The sequence below is a fragment of the Macrobrachium rosenbergii genome, chromosome 25 (assembly GCF_040412425.1).
Source record: "Macrobrachium rosenbergii isolate ZJJX-2024 chromosome 25, ASM4041242v1, whole genome shotgun sequence".
Taxonomy (NCBI): Eukaryota; Metazoa; Arthropoda; class Malacostraca; order Decapoda; family Palaemonidae; genus Macrobrachium; species Macrobrachium rosenbergii.
The window spans coordinates 9,089,372-9,114,054 of record NC_089765.1 but is presented as its reverse complement, the minus strand read 5'-3'; the positions used below and the strand labels follow the sequence as shown (position 1 = coordinate 9,114,054).

General features: G+C 37.7%; 1 protein-coding gene across 1 annotated transcript in view; it reads left to right on the top strand.

Annotated features, from left to right (window-relative positions):
• The window catches only part of MED16 (mediator complex subunit 16), a 59,363-nt gene that overhangs the window by 12,801 nt on the left and 21,879 nt on the right, over positions 1–24,683 (top strand). Inside the window, exons 5-13 of the mRNA XM_067126791.1 lie at positions 521–634; positions 1,345–1,518; positions 4,984–5,099; positions 8,840–8,965; positions 9,183–9,341; positions 11,901–12,081; positions 16,768–16,972; positions 20,718–20,860; positions 22,417–22,604. Of these exons, the coding sequence (XP_066982892.1) occupies positions 521–634; positions 1,345–1,518; positions 4,984–5,099; positions 8,840–8,965; positions 9,183–9,341; positions 11,901–12,081; positions 16,768–16,972; positions 20,718–20,860; positions 22,417–22,604 (1,406 nt within the window). The remainder of the gene's footprint in view (positions 1–520; positions 635–1,344; positions 1,519–4,983; positions 5,100–8,839; positions 8,966–9,182; positions 9,342–11,900; positions 12,082–16,767; positions 16,973–20,717; positions 20,861–22,416; positions 22,605–24,683) is intronic.

Here is a 24,683-nt window from a genome sequence, read left to right as displayed (position 1 = left end):
TTGATAGCCCGTAGTATATGGTTCAGTAGCTGTTTCTCAACTTTCTTCAAAGCTTTGATGTTCTTTCTTGTAGCCTTTCCAACTCTGAGAGGGTGGTTTATCGCTTCATTCACGAAGTAGCCGAACCGTTTGTCTTTTCATTCTGTCTTGTTTTTCTTTGGTGTGGGTTAGAATATGGAATTATGATACCTGTCCAATTGATCTGTGGTCTTAAAAAAAAAGGGGGGGGTAAAATTAGACAAATCAACAATGAGTGTGATTATCAGAGAGGGGTAGAAACAGGAAGACGAAGCGTAAGAAATACAGAGCAAAGGGCAGACAGAGTTAAGTCACTGATAACAACTGATGAAAGATTTTCTGGTGTTGATAATTTTGGTGAGTAGAATTATTAAACTGCAAAGAAAACGAGTAAATATTTTCCATATACTGTTTGTAAAACTATCAGACTATAGGTATTGAATATTTATTGAGTTTATGAGAATTGTACCATGGAATCATATTACAAAAAATTTTCTTTCAGGATTATTGCTCCTGTGCGCATTGACTCACGAAGGAACACTCTTTACGGAAAAGAAGGTTGTCCTTGGCCAGACACGTGATAACTTCACCGTAGCCTCAGCTGCTCTTGCACCAAGTAAGTTATTGCTTTAAGTTTCTGTAGTATTTATTGCTTAGTGACTGTACAAATCAACAGTCATGTTCATTTCTCCTAGTTTTAGGAACATATATTTTTAGCAGTGGTAGCCATTTCAAGTCAGGAGAAATTTAATGGTGATTTTAGACAGCAATAGTTATCACCAGTTAAAGGTGTGAAAGTTTTTGTGTCCAGTTTGCTTAATCTTTTCCTTAGTTAGAGGAAGGATTGCTTGTTTTTCAGTGCCATATTGTATACTATCAGTGTTCGTTTCCATACGTGAATGACTGCTTCTTTTAGAGCAAGTTCAGTTGCTATATAATTATTTTGACCAAAATGTCTGTGGAGAACCCACTGGCATTCAGCAGCTCAAAACTAATTGTGACTGGGTATACATTAGCACAGTAATAGGTTTGTAGTGAAAAAACAATTTTTTCATAAACACTTCGCTCATAAAAAGCTCCTCCTTCCCCATCCACATGAATATCTTGCAGCCAGCAATCCTGGCTTATAAAAAGTGACCATTCTGTGGACCCAAGATGCACTTCTGTTACTACTACTGTTCTTCTGTTTGTTATACAAAGACTTCAGCATCTTTTGTAGACTAAAAATGTGGGCATCAAGTATGTATATATACGAAAAATTATTCTACTTTTCTGCAGTTAATTTTCATAATACTATACCTCCTTGACTGAATTTTTTAAAAACAGGTGGTCACATACACATAGCAACATGGAAACCAGAGGTGATCAAGTGCTGGCGTGCAGAACTCAAGTTACCAGATCCGGACTATGGGGGAGGAAAGAGAGACATAAAAGTGAACATCCAGGCAGCACAGTCTTTTTGCCCGTTTCGATCAGGCACTGCGTGGCACAACAGTCAAAGTAATTATACTTTATTCCGTTTATATCACTTTATGTACAAATTTATAATTGCTGTGAAAGTTTTTTTGTATACTTTATTATGTATTTTATGCTCTGAGTATGCCTTTATTGGTTAGATTACTGTGTAGCCAAGTTTCTCCGTAAGAGTTTGGTGGTATTTAAATTACCAAGGGTCACTTTGGGGCAGGAAGAGACGAACACTTCATACTTTTCATTTTTACTCTCAAATATATACATCACAAACATTCATATACATGCACCTCAAAGTAATGTAACACTCAACCTAACTGATAGCCTAATGGTGAAACTTCAAAAGTCTGCAAATTAGGGAGCAAGTGCTGTTGCATATAAGAATGCTGTCTTTTAAAAAATAAACATCATTTTCATTTAGCATTCACTTGATTTTCTAAAAAAAAAAAAATACACATTAGAGAACTGATAACTGCACTAAATTTCTTTATGTCAAAGCATTCTTCTAACATCAAGGCCAGTTATGCTATTGTGATTTTAATGGGGCATCATCACAGCACGAAGCATATTGTAAGCACATCACTGACACCTCAGATGTACGTGCTGAGGAGTGGCAGAAGAGAAAGTACTCTTACACAGCTGCACTGTGGTTCTAACACTGTTCCTCATCCACTTTGAAGGCATTCAACATTTCTTGCCTACACTAGAAGACGTCTACTCTCACATGGCATCAAATTCAACTCCAGGAGGTGATGACATCACCGTCAAATTGCTGATTATCAAGTTTCTACTCGTCATGCAAGTTGAATAAATTATTCCTGGAACAGAAGACAGAATTAGTGGAAAATGGTAATGAGAGGCAAAACACAAACAAAAAAATGAAAACTATCAAAATCTTCCTTTCTAAATTTGCCTCACATAAGTTCTACAGCTATTTCTGACATTCACCCCACACATTCCAATAGCCTTGCACAACACCCATTCATGCTTTAGTGCAAGTCCTCTTTGATAAGTTAACAGACCCTCTTACGCTCTTTCTATAAGATTCCATTTATTCAAGTCCATTTGATCTTCCAGTCTATGTTTGAGGCAGCATTCATGGAAAAATATTTTGTATTTTCTCATTTACTCTTATACTCTCTCAGTCGACATATCCACAGAAGTCATGGTCCCTGAAATTCATTAATTGTTGAGTAATCTCTCCATTTATGTAAAGGAGTATGACGTTCTCCCACTTCTTTTACACCTCAGTCCTCAAGCTCATGTTATAGCAAGTAAATCAACCTATTTGATCAAACTGTCTTTACAGCATATGGTTCAACAAACTTCTTTCGCCAAACTGCTATTATCCCAGGGTATCAGAATATGACAGTGCAAGAGTTTCCATCTAAATAGTTCACTGAGGTATCCAGAAGACCTCAAGTCATAATACGAGGCAAACATTTAAATACTGAATCATCCAGTCAGTCTGTATAGCTCAGGCTGTACGCATAGTTCTACCAATGCACTTCCAGCCATGTATTCTACACATTTCTTCTTCAGTAACCTGCATACCTTTCACACAGCAAAATGACCAAATCTAAGTTTGTAAATCACTTCAGACACTCAAACGGCCAGTGTCGGTGTTCTGGAATTTTCATGCTTTTCCTCACACCCCTTTCATTAACTTTTCGTCATGTGATTATCAAGGATACATGTTCCTTGTTGACTTTGATTGTAATTTACAAACTTCTAAAAATAATATTGGAACAAATTATTTTAGATAAATTCAATTCTAGTAGGATCTGGGATTTTTACTTCCAATTCCCTAAACACAGCAGTTATAGCCCCCATTAACCCTTTAATGAAGCCCTATTTTTACAAAAAATCGTGAGTTAGCTCCGAAGCGGAAAAAGTTTTCAAAAATCACAGCACGCTTAGTTTTTAAGATTTAGAGTTCATTTTTTGCCTCATTTTTTTGTCATTGCCTGAAGTTTAATATGCAGCCATCAGAAATGAAAAAATATTATCGATTGAAAAAAAACTCAAGTATATAATTGTATACAAATCAGTAAACAAAAACGGTAATGGTTGTTCAATGATTTTGGTATATAACAAATTTTTAAAACGATCAAAGCAACACAGAGAAAATATTATCACAAGATGCATAAATTCAACACATGGGACGTAAAAAATTTTTTTTTCAAAAAAGTCACCATAAATCGAAATATTGTGCTAGAGACTTCGTTTGTTGAAAATGAAGCTAATTGATTGAATATTACTAGGTTTTATACATGTTCCGATTGAGTTAAAGTTTGAACTTTGATTTATATGAAAATATTTCAAAACTGATAAATTACAACCATGAGTTATTTTTTGTTGTATTGTAAATGAAAAATTTTCATATATAAAAACTTATGTAACGACTAATATAAATGGTGCAAATATTACGACAACTAGATGAAAGAATTGAGATGTTCAGCCGAAAGTTTAAGACGAAGGAAAATGTTTTTTTAAAAATTCACCATTCGAAATATTGTGCTAGAGACTTCAATTTATTGCAAAATGAAGGTAAACGATTGTCGAAAAGTAGATTTTTAGCTTACAATTTTTACCACTAGTCAAATTGACCAAAGGTTAAATTTTGGCAGCTATCGTGATTTATATGAAAATATTTCAAAACTGATAAAAGCTACAACCATGAGTTATTTTCTGTTGTATTGTACATGAAACATTTTCATGTATACTTTTTATGTAACGGCTGCAAAATTACGACAAAATGACGAAAAGAATTTCTGAAATTTTGGCGAAAAGCCATAAGAAAAAATGTTTTTTCAAAAATTCACTTATCTAGAGACTTCCAATTTGTTGCAAATATACATGATTTTTTAGAATGTAAGAGTTTTAGTTACAATTGCATTTTTTACCATTTCCGTTCCCGAAGGTTGAAATTTTTTATTTTGCTTCCATCATTCAACAGACAATTTTAGTGTCTTTCCAACAGGCGTTTGCTGGTTTTCTGTCGTAATTGTTTTTAAAATACCATATGTTCTGTCCATATTTTTTGCCTTATTCATCTCTTAGTGCACCTCCTATCTGTCCATCGCGTTGGCACCTCCCAACCCTGTATTGTGCTTTCCATGATGGACCATTTGTAGCATCTTTTCTAGTTTCCAGCCACAGTTCTTTCTGCTTTCTTACTCTCCATCAATCTTTGTATCTTTTCATTGGGCTATCCATCTTTTGTTGCCTCTTCACATTCCAGTTTTGACTCCTCAATTTAGAATACATTAAATATATGCCGGACCAGCCGTATGAGTGTAGAGTATCTGACTATGTGGTTATCAGATTTTAAAGAAAGGAAAATAATAACCTCACCTTTGGTTTAGGGAACTCTATCTACTCATTTAGAAACCAAATGGTTCACTGCTATGTGAGAGTTAAGAATTTCAAATTAATGATCTTTTACCTTATATACCTATGTAACATGAGGCTATTGACTGATTCCATTTTCAGAGAATGAAGGATTGGTAAGAGTGTCCTGCCTACGATACACTGAGTATGAGGACCCCAACAGTTTGTTAGTTGGGTTGACGGTTGAGAAACCTGCGGAAGGGCCAGCACCTCAACAGGTAATATTTTAATATACACTGCTTTATTGCATGAGGTAGTAAAGCATAGCAGTACAAGTGTTTTGTTTCTGGTCAGTTTCACATTATCATATAAAATGCCCATATGCTTCTCCCTTTAGGCATCCAGATCCTTGACCCATTGCTGCAGTTGGATGGCAGCTGACAAGCAATGTTCAGATACTTTGAGACATTAGACATCAAAGTCATGGAAGCTTTGCACCTCAGCTGTTGACCCAATAAATTGTAGTCAGGTCTTTTTTTCAATTATTTCATTCTTTATTCGTCTATAAAAACAGACATTTATGATGATGACCCAAAAATTATTTGGATTATGGAAAATTCTGTTCATGAAACTGACGGGGGAGTGGAGGTGGATGGCATGTCTCTCCACCTGTGAAACTAGAGTACTTGATATGGTTGAGCAGGGGAAAACATTCTGTCAGATGTTACTCTCAGTTCTTGGTCTGATCTCAGTGGACTGATGGTAAGGTGTATTACTTTAGTGGGTCTCTCAGGGCAGCTGCCTCGTTAGAAACAGCAATGTTGATTTTCCATCTTGTAGGAAAAATATTTATAACTATCAGTAATTTGGTAGCAAAACATAATATCTAGAATAAAAAAAAAAAGTTAATGAAATCCAGTTTAAAAGAATCCAGCAAAACATATCAGAGATAATGCATTGGACTTACCTCTCGAAACTGTTAGAATTTAGCACACCTAAAATGCAAAAATATAGGAAAAGCTATGTAGAAGACACTAGTTTTAGTAACTTTCTCCTCTGACTCAAAAACAAGAACGGCTTGAATGGGAATATTTATGAGCATATTGTAATTTGATTGTAATCCAAGAACACCCAGTGATAGACTAAAAATCCTTTCATAATTTGGGTGCATTGAGCTGTGCCCAGCACAGGTAATACCAGGGCCAGAGGATTTTATAGGCTCATGTGTAACTTTTGTTCAGCATATGGTATTGTATATTATGTTGTAGAAGTGTTCAAATGCTCAAATCTTCAGCATGATAGTTCCTTGTCTTTCACTCTGGTTTGTCTTTTGGGACAGTTGTGCCTCATGTGAAGTCTTGCAGTAAATACATTTTTTCTTTTCAGTACACTGGTAATGCCAATTTGTTTAGTCAAAACTGGTCCCGGTTTGGCATCTTTGTTAACCGAAAATCGTATGATAATGTCGAAAATCGTCAAAAAGTCCATATTTGCATGGAGTAAACCATTATTATTGAGTTTTTCTTCAAATTATGATTATTCTAGCTGGTCAGATAGTAGAAACTGATGTTACCAGGATTTTAAACTGCCTGTACAGTCCATATTTTATCAGATAATCTTGAGGCGGCTGGGAGTAGAAGTAGATTTTTAAATCAGAAAACCCACCCACTTGCTCATTTGGGCAGTGTGTTTTTCTTCAGCCAGTTTACTGTGTAGATATATTGGGAGGGCTCTCCACCAAGGCTGCTGTTGAATCTGTTTTGTTGAGTATTTCTGTGTTTGAGTGGTTCATGATTGGGGCTTTTTTTTAATCAAATATTCTTATTGTGATTGTGTTTGATGCCTGATGGTTCTTCCTCTGCATGGAAGAATGACCAGCATAGGTGTTCTGATTGTGATTGAGTTTTGGCGCATTTCATGTCTGTGTTTGCCATTGACCCATATTCATTGTGTCTGTTGTGCAGGGCCAGGAATGTTTGCCATTTCTGTTTTGAACTATGTGTGTGTGTCTTGGTCCCCCTTTCAGTGAGAGAAATGGTTTGAAGATGAAGAAGACTCCATCAGTGTCTTCTTAGGGTAGTGCCCAGCAAATATCACCTCTTCCCTGTATTGTACCCACCCCAGTTCCTGCTACTCCTGCTGGGGTTAGCAGTAGGGTGTGAGTGAACGAGATGATGACCAAGCAGTTTAAGGTGCTGTGACCTGGGAGCCTGCCTTCCCTCCTGCCGCCACCCCCACCTCAACCTCGGATAGGTAAACTCCGACACACCCTTCCTTGTTCACCTTTTGGAAACATTTGGCTTCAGCTAAAAGTTTCTGACACAGGTTGGTGTTTATGGACCCCATCACTTTGTAGATAATCTCCAGTCTAATAAACTGACCTTTGTGTAAGTAGTTAAGGGCTTCTGCTTAGCCCTTTCTCAAGTCTTCCAACTTAGGGACATGGACCTCTGCCTCAGTGGACATCTCATTGCTTTTGAGCAGGTTTGAATAGTCTTGCCTGGTGTATGAAGTCAGACCTCTGGAGTAGGGTGTAACATTAGTATTGGCAAAGAGAGTTGGTGAATTGCAAGTTCTCCTGCATAGTGTGGCACTTTGAGGGGTGGTGATTCCTTTCATTTGTGTTTGTTCCTGCGTTTGTGACAAAAACTCACAACCCCTAAGTTCCTGCTGGAAAATACAAGTCTTTCTCAATCTTTTCCTTTTATGACTTTGTAGGTAGTGATTGAGATAAGGTGCTGTAGTGTCCAATGGGAGTTTTATAGTATTGTCTGTTCAGGCCTAGCAGCTTGGACCTGAGTGGTGACAGCAGCTCTTTAGTACCAACAGGCACAAAAAAGAATATTCAGACATGGTTTATTTTTGGCTTAGGAAAGTCATTTAATGGTTAGAAAGTCATATGGGGAGGGAGCCAACTCCATACCCTGGGTGATACCCTGGGTGAAAACTAATGAAATCAAAGGAATTCCCTCATCATTGCTATTTAGGGAGGACTTCTCAGTGTCTTTCTACTTAAGGTACGTCATCCACAGGTCATTAGGTACATTGTCCTTAGGACCTATGTTGGCTGTTGAACACATCTAGCTACCTAAACTCAATTTGGGTAGGGTAGCATGTTGCCTAAGGCTTACAGTGGTGAATGGTTGGATGAATGAAGGATGACAGTTACTCCTTCCTCCCAGCAACTAGCAGCTGTATCCTTGATGGTTCGGTCAGATGCAGGCGAGTTATTCAGCTTCCAATCTCCGGCTTTCATTAGCCCCTCTTTTAACAAGGAAGTACTGGTTGGTAGAACACAGATATTTTGGTTCTCAGTGTTAGGCTACCTTCCAAGTTGAGCATCCGTTCTTATCCAGGAAACCTAAGTTCTCCTTTTTGTAGAGTGAGGTTGCAACAAACCAAACTCTGGCACAGGGCCCTGTCATCTTTGACATCACATGTGCCAGGATGTATAGGAGGGTACAGACATCATCCCTCCCATGTTCACTTCTGTGACTGGGTAACTGACATTTTTGGGTGAGAGAGCAACATCAGTCATGATTTCAAGGCAAATCCTCCTGCCAAAGGAGTGAATCTCCTTATTAAAAATGAAGGTTTGTATGCTTGGAGGAATAAATTGCTAATTTGAATTTTTTCTAGATATACAAACCTAAAGTCTTTTAACACAATCACACACTAACCAACCCTTGAATAGCCCAGTTACCCAAGAAAAAAAGTGATACTACTTGACTGAGTTGGTGGCTTCCCCCATACCCTTAGTGATTGCTGCCAGTAAACTACCTTGTTACCAGCTTTGAAAACCAGACCAACTCTCTTCGAGGGCATTCTATAGAGAAAATTTCAGGTTTGTATACCTAAGAAAATACAAATGATCTTAAATGAATTTTTTGATGCTCACACAAAAGTTGAGGATTTTCCTTTTTCCCAGTTTCCTGCTTGGATTGGTTTCACCGATCTTGTTTTTCCAAGAAAGAAATTCTTCCAGACAGTGACTAAAAGAAATTAATTTTTCTTATAGGGAGCAAATACAAGTAGTTCAACTTCAGTGGTTCATCTGGTTCAAAGATACCAGCTTCAAGATCAAAGTCGTCCTCTTCTCAAGTTATTCATGCCCAAGCCTGATGCCCCAGGGATCACTACTAAGGTAGGTATTATTTAAGCACTTTGCTAATGTTTTTTGAAATAACATTTTTCTTGAAGAAAATGTACACTTTCTTGGTTAAAGCTCGCAGGATGTGGCATTACAGAGACCTTTAATTAGTTAATAGTGAATAGGAGACTGCAACTGATAGTGAAAGTAATTTGGGAAATACTGTAGAAATGCCTTTCCATACTCTGACCAGTTTTTGTGTGTTTTTCAGGAGTGGATGTGTGTGGGAGAATGGATATCAAGCAGTAGTGTGGTGACTCTGGGTACTACTCTTCGTCATCTCATTCCAGGCTCCCAGTTACCATTCGTTGTTACTGCAGCAACAAGTGATGGTTATATATATGCAATTAACAGAGATACAATGCAGCAGGTACAGATAATACTGTATATTTTTCATTGTTCAACTATTTTTATTGTTTAGGGATGCTGAATTTTTTTTTATTCCATCTTGAGAGATAAAAGAAGTAGAATTTACTTTTATTTTGTTTACCGTTTGTTAGGATTGCATCATACTTTTTTCTCTACATTAGTGTCCCTAATTAGATGTCTTTTTTGGGGGGGATTACCTCAAGGTGGATCTCTATCCATATAAAGTACAGACTTCTAATGTGACTTCTACTGCTGTGACAGTGTGTTTGTTAGCCAAGAATGATGTTATATTTAGACTAAAGCACCTCCTTACATCATAAAATATTTTATGACTATCTCAGCAGTTGTGTGATGTAGATGCATGGTTGTTGTTTCCATTTGTTTGACCTCAAATCCATTATGTTTGCATAGTCCATTAGAGTATTGAGTGCGACTCCTAGACACTTCATCCACCATAGCATCAGCAGCTCAGGTTGGATGGTATTTGTGCGTAAGTCTCCAGCATCCTGTGGTACTGTAATTAATCGTTTTGTGTGTTTCTGCTTTTTACTTAACACTAAGAAATACTTCTGCTTCTTTGGAAGTGTACAGTTAGTTATAAATGATTTGTTTTTGAACTCCTTTTAGGGTCCAACTTTAATTAATTCTTTATAAAGGGTATCTTCTGTTGCAGGATATCAGCATTATTGGTACTAATGATTTTTTTAATTGATTTGTGAAATGCTTCTGACCAATGTTCTTCTTTGGATTAGTGGTGGTTTGCTAGCTTCTGGTCATTGTTCTTCTCTGGATCAGTGGTAGTTTGTTAGTTTCTGTATTTTATTTTTGCTGTCTGGCTCGAAGCTTTTTGTTTGTTTTTTTGATATTGTACTGCTGCTTGTCCTCAAGGAGTTACCTTTTGGTCACATTGGGACTCTTAAAAGACAGACAAACAAATGTCAAGAATTTTCTCATAGTTGGTCTAAAGCCAGAATAGTGCCATTGTTGGTACAGAAATGGAAAATAAAGGGACTCAAGGCAGAAAGGCCCCTCATGCTGCCATACCACAACGACCTGGAAGATCATGATTCACCCTTCTTTCTCAGATGTGGCAATGGTGAAACGGGCTGGCCAAGCCCTGTCGTTTCACTTTTGTCTGTCTGTAAGTGAATATCACATTTTTCTCAGCAAGTTTTTATCTGAGCAGGACTCTTTCATGGTTATCTGTTGAGGAAAGTTAAGTACAGGTCAAGAACATGTTGAAATATAGGGCAGGGCAGCCTTTCCCATTATGAACTGGCACTTGGTCCCTCTCTGTCTTTTTTACCTGACTTTGTTGCCAAGACACAGACAACTGCAGCTGAGGATAATTCCTTCTCAGATTTGCTCTACCATTTCCCTCAACCCCAGGTCAAGAATGAAGAAGACCTTCATCCCTTTAGAGCCACACAAATTTATATTCTCAAGGCTAAGGATTTTAGGTCAGGCAGATTTCATTTGTGTAAGTCAGGCACATTTCATTTGTTTAAGTCAGGCACACTCCATTTGTTTTTATCTCCTTAGAATAATAACCATGGCGTAAAGAATTCGATTCTGCATTGACTCATTAGAGTGGTCTTACGGGCTTGCACGGATGCTTTGGAAGATCAGGCTGCTTTTTAGAGGATCAGCACCCTGAAAAAGTTTCATTTTAATTTTTTCTCAGTTTAAGAAGATACAAAGCATTTTATGGCACACAACTTCTCTTAGCCATCATTTATATGTTTATATATATATATACAGTACATAGAATTGAACATGTCACAGAGTGATAGTTTGACCTCTTAGTATGTTACATGTAAGAAGAGAGAGAGGATACCAGGTGTCATAAATGAAATTGATAGTTGCTGAATGAATTATTGCACACAGTCACACTCTATCGCCAATTTTTTTATAAACTTTTCTGACTCGGTACTGTTTTTAAAATCTGTCTATTCAAATATTTGTTGGCTGATTCTGATGTCTCTTCTTCCCACTGACAGCAGCATAGCCCCCCCCTTCCTTATGAGTAGCTATTTAGGCTAAGGAAAAGTCATGTATTTGTGGTAGAAAGATTAAAATGTTTAATAAAACCAAATTAATATTTTCGGTGCAGACCCATTACTTTTACCAGGAGATCCACTTTCTGACCTCAGTTCTTTCACCGCTTATTTTGACAACCCAGTGAGAGAGCCTAAATGATGGACAAGGAGGCATTCTGTAAGACCACCTGTGTGCCACTTAACAGTGTCTAGCTAGCTGATCATCTGTTGAATTTAGGGTGCATGGAGATTTGCACAGCTGTATAAAAGGCTAAGTAAAAGTAATGGGTTTTTACTGCAAAAATTAATTTTGCTGTAGTAAGAAATTAAATTTTGGTTATAAATAATTTTTACAGGCTGTTGATATTGTAGTCATCAGTTTGCAGTTATTGTTAAGGTGGGCTGCTCCATTTGTGTGCCAGTCTCTGGTAAGTGTTCCAATTTTAGGCTTTGTAAATCTCAGGTTTTGGAAACAATATGGCAGTTAGTTTTGCTGACTAAAGATATTTTGCTCCTTACAGATAAGCAGCCACAACATACAAAATACCCGTGGATCTGGAGATGAGCCTCCCATAAGTAAGCGTGCATCAGTAGATCGTCGTGTAGTTTCACTTTCCCATTCATGGAATGGCTTTTCTCTTCTGGCAATGGATTCTCTGGGAAGCCTTCATTTTCTCACTCTAGTGAGGCCTTTAGATGTTGGTAAGTCTAATATTTGATGGAAATACAATGATATAGTGTGTTTAGTGTCAACTCCATGTGATAAAAGCTATACTTAATCACTCAAATTATATGTGCCCATGTAATTTTTTTTGTTCTATGTAGACTAAACTATGCTTTTCTGACCTAGTCAATTGCTTATGAAGATCAGCTCTCTCTTGTTGGGGGTTTTCCAACAGGGAGATGGATAGCCAATCTTTTTACCGCTTTTGAGATCTGTAATGGGTTGGCCTGTAGTCCTCAGATGTCTCGGAGGCAGATGGGGGGCACCATGCTGAGAAACATTCGATGTTGGGGAGCTGGAAGGTAAACTCCCTAGAACTCTTGGTAGTTTAGAATGGTCTTATGCAAGTCTTGATTCTTACACAAGACGACAAGGGGGGACAGTTCAAGAGAGTTGTTCAGACCAGCAAAGAAACTTCCTTATCCTTTGGACAGAGTCCAACAACATCATTTCACTACCTTGTTTTGTCCCAGGAAAACCTTTGTTATTGGAGACCAACTCAGCAGAAAAAGGCAAGGCCTCCAGTCACATAGTCTCCTCTTCCTCAGGTTTGCCCAAAACACTTCCCAACCCGTTTACTGCCCTCCATGCCAGGATCCTGAGGCATGGCCAGTTGATGCCTTCCTTCAAGAATGATCAGTTCTGGTCCCTTATGCTTTTCCTCTGCTTGCAGTGTGAGGAAATATCAACAAGTTGTAAGCTTTGCATATCACAATGATGATTTTCATAGCTATCTTTCCTTCCTGACGATAGATATTCTTCGTCATCTTAAGTTTAGAAAAAGATCTTTTCAGACAGTCTTATTCGAGAAGATTCTGTCAAACCTCCACATGCTTCATCTACCTGCATGGAGATTGTCAATTGTCTGTTATGAGCTAAAGGCATTTCTAGATTGGCCAAGGAAGCAATCCTTAAATCAAGAAGGCCCTCCACTGCTAGACTTGTGTATCAATAACAGTGGTTAGTTTTTTTTTTTTTTATCTTGGTGCTTGTACAGAGTGATATCCAGCACCTGTTCCACTAGAGGTCCTGTTTGAAGTTCTACCAGTATCTCAGGTATGCTAAGCAGTTTCTGTCACAGCGATCAAGGACACCACTTTACTTTACTTTCAGTAATGCATTGTGCTGATTGGAATATTGCTCACAATTTGAAGTTTGAAGAGGTTGTCAATCTTTTGTGACGGAAATTTCATAATTTCATCTTCCTATCATGATTTACAATGAAATTTAGACGTAGTCTTTCAGATTTTACCTTAACCTCAGGTGAGCCTTTTGATGAGATGTCACTTAAGAACTTTGAAGACACTTTTCTTTTAACAGTGTCACTTAAGAACTTTGAAGGCACTTTTCTTTTAACTCTTGCTGCGGCATAGTCTGTTGTGAGTTTCAAGCCCTCTCTTGTTTTGTGGGCTTTGTTCTTTTCTTTCGTTGCTTAGAGAAAAGAGATGGAAGTGAAAGTCCTTCCCAGTTTTGTGCCAGTGCCTAATTTCACTGCTTTGATAGGCATTGTAGAAGTGGCTATCCTTATGTCCAGTGGGACCTGTGATGAGTTTTTATTAGTGAGCTTCAAGCCCTTTGTTGCTCTTGGGCTTTGTTCTAGTGACAACCACTCTCTTTTCTCTCTTTGCTTAGAGAAAAGATATAGAAGTGAATGAAAGCTTTTCTAGCCTAACCTGTCCAGAAATGCTATAGTTATGCAATCCACCTACCTGTTCATGTTGTTCTTCTTTTATAATATAATCCAGTGTATGACTACAAAAACCACAAAACAGACTTACAACCCAAAATTAACAACCTAACCATCAGAGAGGTCTTTCTACTGCACCACACACTTTTCAACACTCCTGCCTGCATTTGTTTACATTTTGCTCCCCCCCGCCATTTGTTGTCCTATGACGTCACTTCCTAGGATGTCACAACAAGAACAGATACTTTTAAACATAAAGAATGCTTTGCTATAAAAACATCTTATAAAATTAAACATGTGCTTTTTATACACTTTATAATGGCAATACCATTTTACTAATGCAGAAAATAAAAGTTAAAATAATGATTAACCTTGTAAAACTAACATATAATCACTCAGTGAAAGCCCTTCCCAGAATTGTGACAGTGCCTTATTCAACTGCTTAGGTAGGCTATGAAGAAAGGGCTGTCTTATATCCAGTTAGAACTATTAAGGGTTTACCTGGACAGACATAAACCTTCAAGAGGAGGAGGAGTTAAAATTTTCTGTGGTGTTAGAGGGCAAAACACTCTTATGTCCAAGATAGCTAAAGTCAGTGTGCACACAGTTGATTCCTGAGCTTTTATCTTTTTTAGAAATAATCTTCATGGCTTCAGTACCATAAACATGTTTTTATTTCCTTTAATCCCATTTTCTAGTAAAGGCTTTCATGCAGCTCAGGGGAGATGTAACTGTTTTTGCCTCATTATTTGCGAAATGTTTAATTTTAGGCAGATGGTTTACATAGACAGTTTGTTAGGGCGCACCAGAAGCCTACTCAGTCTTCTCCTTTTGTCTATCGGTGTTGCTTCTCCTCTTCTTCTATTAGCCTACCAGATAGCCTAGGTTAATTCCTCTCTCTCTTCTTCTGCTCCACCTTCCTTTGCTCTCTATGTGATTCAGGAAAAAAGTATAAGTAATTGAGATATAGTATTTTATCATAGTCATGTATATATAAGAGAGAGAAGGTGTCGGAGCCTTGGCATCTGTCTGTAGCCTGCCCTCTGGACTGCCCTGCGTCAGTTGGTCTTCCCCTCTGACAGGGAACCAAGGCATGTCTCGGGACCAAGGTCTGTGTTCTTCGCTACCTCTCTCAACCATCTCCCCATGTGAGTTGTTTGACTCTCGTGTTTGCTAGTTCACGTGTCGCCCGTTTAGTGACAGGGATACAGTCATATTATGTTTGCCTCAGTAGGTCTGAGTCGCATGTCAGTCCAGTTTTTGTTTGTTCTCCCAATATCGTACCCGGGTGGATGGTATCCCCCCTCTTCCTCAGTTTTCCCCTGTATTGTCTCGTATTTGTCTTTGTGTAACAATTGTTCCTTTTTGTAATAGCGGCTTCTTATCTAGAGTGCATTAGCTGGGTGTTAGAACAGCCCTTGCTTCTCGGTACAGTAACCGTCTCTTTAGTGTTGTGCAGATGACACAGTCTGTCGTTAGGATTATGTGGCGACATCATGCAAGAAGCCTCTAACTTCCCCATCCTTGCAGACGACACCCACTGTCATCAAGGTTACGTGGTGATGTCATACAAGTTTCCTCTACCTCTCCAACCTAAAACCCATTCACTCCATCTGGTGCTGTCTCCTGGCATTCCATGACGTCATTGCTGACGTTCCGGCATTGTTACCTCTTCCGCCTCAGTTCCTCAGTTTAGACTTCAGGAGTTTCAACCATGTTTTTGGTTGATTCCCCTTTAGTATTTAAGCGGTGCATATCTCACGTGGTTCTGTTTTCACTTCCTTTTGCCGAAGATGAATCCGTTAACCAGCACTCTTAGTTTACTTCTACCTTGGCTCCCATTAAAATGAATAAGAAGTTAACATGGATTAGGTAAGGTGCATTATCGCGGTAGTAGAGCCTTTGGCATTGGGTGAACAGTCAAAAGAGTTTGCTAGGAAACTGTTTAGTGTTTAATAGCAAGGCTCCTAACTCGAACAGTGTTGTGTACTTGCAACTGTGTTTGCACATGAGGTATAAAGCCCTTAGTCCTTTCATTGTGGCAGGGACACTTCCTGGTGAACCAAATATGATAGTAACCTTGCTTTCTATCTTATCGTTAGTTGTTATGAAATCCCGTTTTTTTAATTTTGGGACATGAAGGTAAACATTGGTGTATAGGAGCATATCTTCATCTCTGAAGGTGGTAGCATCTTTAGTTTTGGACTGTTGGTGATGGGCTTTCGACTTGGGCACAGGAGTCACTAGTGTTCTATGAGATGGTCTTTTTTTCCCCCTGTAAGAATCATCTGACAAGTCTCGCTACGAGGGCCTTACACCCTGTTGTGGTTCCAACGCCTGGTTTCAGTACTTGCCAGTAAGGCTCACACAACAGGCAGGAATGCTGAGAAGCTTTTTCTCCCCGTTAAAAAGCTTTTAGTTCGCTTGGCTGAACATTGTTTCTCAGGCTGCACTAACCCACCATCCTTATTCAATGTGGTAATCAGCTAACTTTAACAATAGGTAAGATTCATTCCAAATAATGATAATTTTCATGATAAAATACCAGCTGGTGGGAACAGGTGACTGCAGAGACAGTCATAATGGGTTAACCAAGCGCAATTTGATTTTTTTTAAATACCGATTGCACCTGATGGAGCGAAGAGGTAAGCTAACTTTAACAGTAGGTAAGTATCCAAATAATTCATTTTATCATGAAAATTATCATTTTGTGGCTAGCCACATAACGAAGTCTCCATTCTTTTATAAGTCAGAATATGCAAAAAAATGTTGCTTATTTCAATATTTGCAGTATTGTGTAATATTGCATTGCTATATATTGAGGTATTAGTTATGAATTTATCGCTAATAAAAACAATGGAGTGGTGGGTGTATCAATTAGGAGCTGATCAATAGTTTTTGCTAAATACAAAGTATGCCATTTACAGTGACAGTTGTTCTTCTAACCATGTCAGTAATGGTTATATATTCTTTCCAGGTCCTCAGTGGGCAGTCACTTTAATCTTACTGCTTGAATTTGCTCTGGTTAGTGGTTATGATTGGTGGGATTTGTTAATCCTGTGTCCCACATCGTCTGTTCAAACACTCAGTGACAAACTTACAGAGACTTTCATGCAGCATTCCGTTCCCTTGGTACAGCATCTGTATACACGGTTTTTAGTTATGAAAACATCTATGTTAAGGTAAGTAGAATGTGCATAATTAATACTTGACAGTGTGTCTAGGAATCACATGAAAATATTTATTGTTTTCACTTCTCTTGAGATGGGGAAATAAGTTGTATTAATATAAAGGGAATAGGATAAAACTTTCTGTCGGCTTACTGGACTTGAGGGTTTTGTTAAGTTCTATGTGATGCCAGTATGATAACATGGTAGACTACAATAAATTATGATTATTGTTGTAGTCAAGCATAGTACAGTATATATATAATTTGTACTGATGTTTTTACTGGCGATATGTACAATGATGTGAATTCTGAATTAGGTACAGTTATTATTCATGTACTAGTGAGATGCCACGCACTGCGCTGCACGGGGCAGGAGGGCAGTCTTTGAAAAAGTCTTAAGCTCCTAAAGCATTCCTGGAGAAATGCACATTGGATTATAATGTCTTCTTAAATTCTTAAAGACTCCAGGATCATGTGAAGCTGTCTTCAGCTCTTGTCAGATCCATTTCCCCCTCAAGAAATCTTCGAAGCCTTTTGTCCCCAGGAAGGACAAAATCCCATTCCTTCTTCAGTAGATAATCCAAAGGCTTCAGAACCTGGAGATTGTCTCGAAGCCTTCAGAAACCCCAAAGGCCGCCTGAATTCATCTCCAAGAATGTGGACTTATTCATCCCCAAAAACATGGGCTTCCCCCAAAGAAATCTTCGAAGCCTTTCACCTCCATAAAACTTTGTTCTTTAGTATTGTGCAAGAAATCCAAAGGCTACAAAGCCTGTAGATTGTCTTAAAGCCTTCGGAAGCCCTAGAAGCCTCCGGAATTCCCAGAAGCCTTCAACATTCCCAGATTCCCTACTGTCACCCCGGGGAGGACAAGATCCGCTTGTAAAATTATTATTCTAGACGGTGCTGTCAACTATATTCTAAATTTACCTTTTGTGTTTTTATGACTCCTCCTACAGATGCTGAACTCTCTCTTTATTTACATGAGATGTGGTTTTTTCTGTTGCTGTCTGATAGATCCTTTTAGTTTTGGGAGAGAGATCATCAACCTCAAACCTTTCTGTCAGATATTTCTTGAAGTGAGCTTTCCATGGCGCACTGTAGATGATACTAGGGATACTTTGCATTGTCCAACATTTCTTTCTGCCCAGCACTCTTCATCTTTTCCTTTCATTGCTTCTCCCTAATCTTCCATGTGGTTCAGGTCTCTTATGTAAGGCATTTTCCATGATTTGTGGGCCTGTATGACTTCTATATGTGATTTTTTAACTAACTGCTCCTTTCCCTTTTCCATGACATTTTTAGAGATCTTAACGTCCGAATTTGTAAAATAAACTTCTCATATGTCTATTACTTAGATTAACATTAGCCTTATCCATGCATCATAAATTTTCTGCTGTTTACTAAATAGTTACTCTTATGCCAGTAATCTAGTAATCTTTTTCCACTTCATCCAGGCTGTTGTTTGTCTATTCTTACTGCCCTTTCAATATAATCAAGTGTCCTTTAGTTAACTGTAATTTTCCAAGACATGTTCTCCCACAACATAGTTCTCTTTCTTCCTCTTCTTCAGAGATTCCCACTGAGTGGTGCACACCTTACAAGGGGACAGTCTGAATAAAACTGGGAGCAATTTGAAAATTATCTGTTAAGAATAAACTTTTCCAAACCCATTAATATCAGTGACCAGGTAGTTCTGTTAACACAAAAAACCATTTGTTCACTTGAAATTTTACATGTTTTGTGAAATATACCAGGGTTGGTGCATGTTTTGTGATATTGCCAGTGTCAGTATCTTTTATGTTATACCAAGTTTCTTTCTCTTATGAACTGTTTAAATATGGTGAATTTATTTTTGTTAATTTCCCGAGTGCTGTTCATCCATCAGTTAGTTGGTAAAGACATCTTATTAAGACTAAAATGTATATCACATATAAGGCACTGACTTTATGTAGTACATATTGTTTGATGACCGCATCCAAGATGTATAAGGACCAGGGGAAACATGTTTATGACATAAGAGCATCAACAGCAGGTTTCCATCCCCTTACAGTTCTTTTTACAATCAATAATAATCAACTAATTCTTGCTCTGGTGAAAGATGAAACTCCCTCTGATTCCAGAATCAGATGCATCTTATTGCTAAATGGATTCTGAAAGTCTGGAAAAATTAAAACTAATGTTGGTAGCACAGCCCATGTTAAAATATCAAAGGCTTTTTGCTAGTTCTCCCTCTCCCACAAATTTTGAGTCTTTTCTGAGAAGATATGTTAGAGGAGTGGCGGTGACAGTACTGATAAACAAATTATCTATGGTAACCAGTGATGCCTAAAAATTTCTAGACATTTTTAACTGTCTTGGGTGTAGTCAGCTTTGAGATAGGTGTGAATTTTTCACATACAACTTTGAGGCCACCCTTCGAAATGACAGCAAAGATACAGTATATGAATTCACCCTTGTAGAACTTGCATTTGGAAAGTTTGATCCATAGATTAAGGTCTAGGAATCTCTTCAGCACTGATGTTCTTCTATAGAATCAGAAGAAATGACTAAATCATCCATGTGAGCTAAGAGTATCTTACCCAATGTATCACCGAACACAGTGTTAATCATTACAGTGAAGGTACACTAATAGGCAAGCAAACCAGCTCCAAATGTTTGTGGTTAAAACTATATTATTTTTGTGAATCTTTCTTAATATTCATCAGCCTATAAGTTTCAAGCCGCAAGCTTGTTCAGTGGTTGAGAAAACGAACAAGAAGGTAGAAAGGATGTTTTAGTCTGTCTCGTCTTCCTGTTTACCTTCCCCCTGGTAGTTAAGGATAGAGTGACAGTTTTTTATGTTTCAGTTAGTTTCTTTCTGGGGTGGTGTTTACATCACTTGCAGTACACTCTGGCTGTTTGCAAATGCACATTATTTTTTGTGTTCTGTGCTGTCTCTCTGCTAAAAATCCCCTCTTTGTGAGGCTTGGAATAATAAGATTTTTCTCCCGATTTAGCTGTAGACCATTTCAGTGTGTTAGTACCGATTCACTAACAATGCAAAATATTTACCCCAGTATTTAGCATACTGCTTTTAACATTTTTTTTTTTTTGCGTATGTAGTATTGTATTTCATTATTTCTTCAGTATCCCATAGATATGGTATCACTCAGTGTGTGCCCATTGTTGAACACTTTATATAATACTAAAGGTCTCCTACTGCATCTCACACTATGCTTTCTCACATTACAATATTATTTAATGTCGTTTCCAGCCTTAAGGTCCTACTGTTACTGTGTGAGTAGTCTGATCACCATCTTGCAAGTCCAAGTAATTGGTTTTAACTTTGTGAAAATTTCAGCTTTAAGTCATGTAAACCCTCACCTCATCTCACCTCACCGCGTTGTTCAAGAAGGTTCCTACCTTTATACGAATAATATTTGTTAAGGGTTAAGTATGTTAACAAATAGTATTCGTACAAAGGTAATGGTATAGCTCACGGTAATGGCCGCATAAACTGCTTTTGCATTGACGTAAGAAATGATGTGCAGCAGAAAGTTCTTCTCTGACATCCTTTCCTCGTATGGTCCAAGTAGAGTTCTGATGCAGTATTTCAATTGTTTTCCTCTGAACAGCTCATGAAACTAAAATCATTCATGACCAGTAGGTTATGTAATTTTTTTGATTTTCAGTGTGTACTGCGCATAAAATTATGTAAATTACTCGCAGCTGTTTAAACGCATCTTTTATGTATTGCCTTTATCCATTGTCGACAGGTTGATGGGAAGTCAGCAGCAGAGGGCTATAGAAGCTCGACTTCAAGCACAGTTAACAGCTATTCAGCAGTTGTTTAGGTCTCTGCGCCCAGTTACCTGTGATGTTGCTACTGCAGACAAAAACATTAGTGCATCATTACAAGGTAATTTCAAACCGTAGCATACAATTACTTGAAAAGTTTGCAGAGAGGTGAATTTTTTCATTCTCTGCTGATGTTTAATTTTATAGTGTCTTTTAGCAAGCAACAAGGAAATGAATGTTGTCAAAGGATTTTATGGTAATTGACTCTTATGTACTTCACAATGTTATATCTGTATCTGCTATAATTCTTGTGCATTTCAGCTGTCATACATTTGTTAGACTTTGTTTGTTTATGCCTAGAGTTTAATAAAAAATCTGCAGATGCTGATAAAAGACAAAATCATAGCATCAAGATAAAGCAATTTAGAAAGGAAATTTCAATGTTGCTCTTTGGTAGGCTAGGCTTCAACATTTATTTAAAGTTTTCTCTGCATCTGCCCCTACCTTCACTCCAGATCTTATGCCATGATTCCACCTTTTTCTCAATTAGTTTTTCAGTACCCTCTGCCTCTGTAACGCCCAGTAATCAGTTGTGTTGGTGAATAAATTATAAAGAAGACAGTTTGTCATTGATATGTAACATGCACAGATTTGTTCACCCAACAAATTTTATTGGAAGAAAAGTCAGTTAGCCTTGGTCAGTTTTTAATGTACATTGCCTCAGACTTCTCTTTCAGAGTCAGCGGTCAGTTCATTCTTACATGTGTTTCAAGCTTTACCAGATCAGAGTCCTATTTCCAGACTTGTAGGGTTGGAGTTGATTAATTATTTTTAAACTAGGATTGATATGGACCAAAAAAAGTTGAACCAATTGATCACCGGGTGGGAAGAGACCAAGTCAGATGGTTGAGCAGTAAAATGTGGAAAGCCATGAAGCTTTTGGTCTGAAGGATACAGCATTAACCTTGGGCACTACTCAAGGGGGACGTCATGCAAGGCATACTGCTGGCAGCAATGCCCATATGGTAATGGACAGTAAACGAAAGAAAGAAGTTATATACTACGAAGGTTGAAATACTCGAGCCTTGTACGTAGCTTGTGTTCACAACTCCTTATTGTGAACCTTGATCATTGTATTTCACATATCAGTTAGGCAACTGTTGCCCCATGCTTTTCATCTTAAACACTGATTCATGGAATTCATTTTGTGCCTATGTTGGGGACTTCCTATACTCCGTATTGTAATATTGTAATGAATGTGTTCCTTTACGTAGCATTATATTGCTTTAGCACATGATGTCTCCCTAGAGGGGTACTGCTTCTAGTGTGCCTTGCATGACACATGTAGATGATATTAAATGTTCTTTGCAAATGTCCCTTTGGCCCCCAGCGACATATTTTTCTGCCATTACTTTTCGTCCATTACCTTTGTTCTCTCCTTACCCAGGTGTCCCATTTCTTGAACATCACTTTGCTCATAATTTTCACCTCTCATCTAACTACATATCTTTCAGACATGTTCTTTGAGATTATAGAAAGGGACTCAATGTCTCAAACTGATTTGAGACATTGGGTATATAATCAAGTGTAGACTGTACCTTTTTGAACAACAAGTATCAGTTAAGTGATCTGTATTATTTTATAATTGAAACTTAATTAAAATTACATATTTTTCAGCTTACTTAGAAAGCCGACCATCTCTGGATATTTTAGATATTGATAAGTCTTTAGACAATATACTGACTTCAATCAACATCAAAGACTGTCAGATTGACCCTGGGATGCTTCAGAACCTCCAGCCATTGATTCAGTTCTCAGTTGATCTGGCATTGTTTATTCTCTTCATGCTGGCCCAGAACTCCAAGGTAAGTGCAGGAGGTTTCTAAAATATAGCAATCCATATGGAAGGGAACGTTACCTTTTTGGTAATAGTATAGGCATAAAATAGTTTAAATGTAAGGTGCACTTGAAATGGATTTTATGGTCCATAACATGGCACAGACTTTTGTGCAGTACAATATGCTATTTGTAAATGTAACCTTGAGGATTTTGCCCGCAAGTGGTAAAACTAAGGACACATCAGTTTGAAATTGCATGATTATTCAAACCTGCTAGAAAATTGTATAATATAAAATTGTATTCCATGTAGTGAAGCTAAACTTTTACTTGACTTCAGTGGACTGGCAGGATCCTTATGACAATCAACAAACCTGTTACTGTACTTTCTTCACATGATCCCTTTCAGTGTAACTGGTTATTTGAAAAATGAAGTTAGTCTTGAAAAAAGAAGTACACTACTTGTTACCATCTTTTGGAAAATATGTTTCATGTGCAGCTGAATGGTTGAATGAATGTACTTACAATCTTAATTTGGTAAAGAGAAAGAACTTTTCTTCCTTTTTCACACCTAGGTCCCTTGAACTGTCGTTGGTCAAGTTTCTTTTCATAAGGAAAGAAAAAAAAAAAAAGACCAGGTTATGCAAACACACTAACAAAGAGTACACAGTGAAAAAAGAACCAGTGTCAAATGGAAAGAAACAAGAGTAGCTACTCATTCATTTCAACAACTATACACACACAGAGAGAGAGAGAGAGAGAGAGAGAGAGAGAGAGAGAGAGAGAGAGAGGAAACACATCACACTGTTTGATGGCTGAAGAAAAAGTGGCTTGTGCTGGTAGGTGAGAGGGTTATTCCCCACTCATCCCCCTTTACCAATAGTTACTACCTTATTACCAAGTTCGTTGACCATCCCAGTTCGTGCAGGAGGATATCTCCTATTGGAAGAGGTCCTTCATGTGAAAGATCAGCTGGGAGTATACATGCTGGGCACTTTCCTGGAACCCGCACCATCTTTCACCCCACAGCTAGCCTTGAAACTACATTCATGTAACATTCAGTTGTACAATTAAAAGGCTAAAAATGCAAATTACTTGGAAAAATTAGGTATTTTCCCATGGGAAACCAAGTCAGTTTGTCATCTGTCACTCTTACCAGACTTTGCTAATACCTGGACTTTTTTTTCATCAGCGCTAAGTTCTCCCAAATTTCGTCCTCCTTTATTATATACTTTTTGGATAAGTAGTTTACAGTCTTGATTGTATAATCACTGTCAGTATTTTGCAGTGGCTGTATTTCAGATGAGGTTCCCAACTCCATCTTTTTCCATACTACATTCTTTTGGACAAAGACTCTCCTCTGTTTTTGCATATATTTCATAAAGGATGAGTGCTGTGTTCTTGTGCAGCTGTTGCTCTTGAAAAACCATGCAGTATGTGGACTTTTCAACTCAGGTTATTGAATAGACCAACGTAGTCGAGTTAATTTTACAAATCATGTTTGTGTCTCAAAGACACTTCCTTGTGTATATCTGGTAGAAGTGGATTTTATTAAATCAATTTCAAGGGTTTTTCGTGCACATCCTACTGGTCTCTATCAGCCCATCAGCGTTTTTTGACAGCATATTGCACTTCATTGCATTTAGGGCAAAGCTTAATTTAAAAAAAAATTTTAATACACCCTTCTCCCTGCTCTGCTGTTTCTTGCAGCTAATGAATCACACGGTATAAACTGAATACAATTGCTACTAAAAAAGGTCCTGAAGGTCAGCCAGCTTGTAGTGTGGACTGCATTTTTTTTTTTTTTTTTCTTAGTGACTGCAGTCTCAGGATGATTTTGTGATTGTGAAATGGGCTAGTTATAAGGAACGAATTTGTAAGAAAAGCTCTTTGTTTTTAAGAATTTTTATGAAAAACTCTTTTTAAGAATTTTTATGAAAAACCTTTGTTTTTACGAAACTACATACATAAAAGTAAAGTGAATGTAGCTTGTTCCAAAACTGAACTACATTTGCTGATGAATATCTTGATATCTTCTTTACATTTCGTTTCATGGAGGAAGAAAAATGCAGTATTTTATTTCTTGGAGGAAGAAAAATGTAGTATAT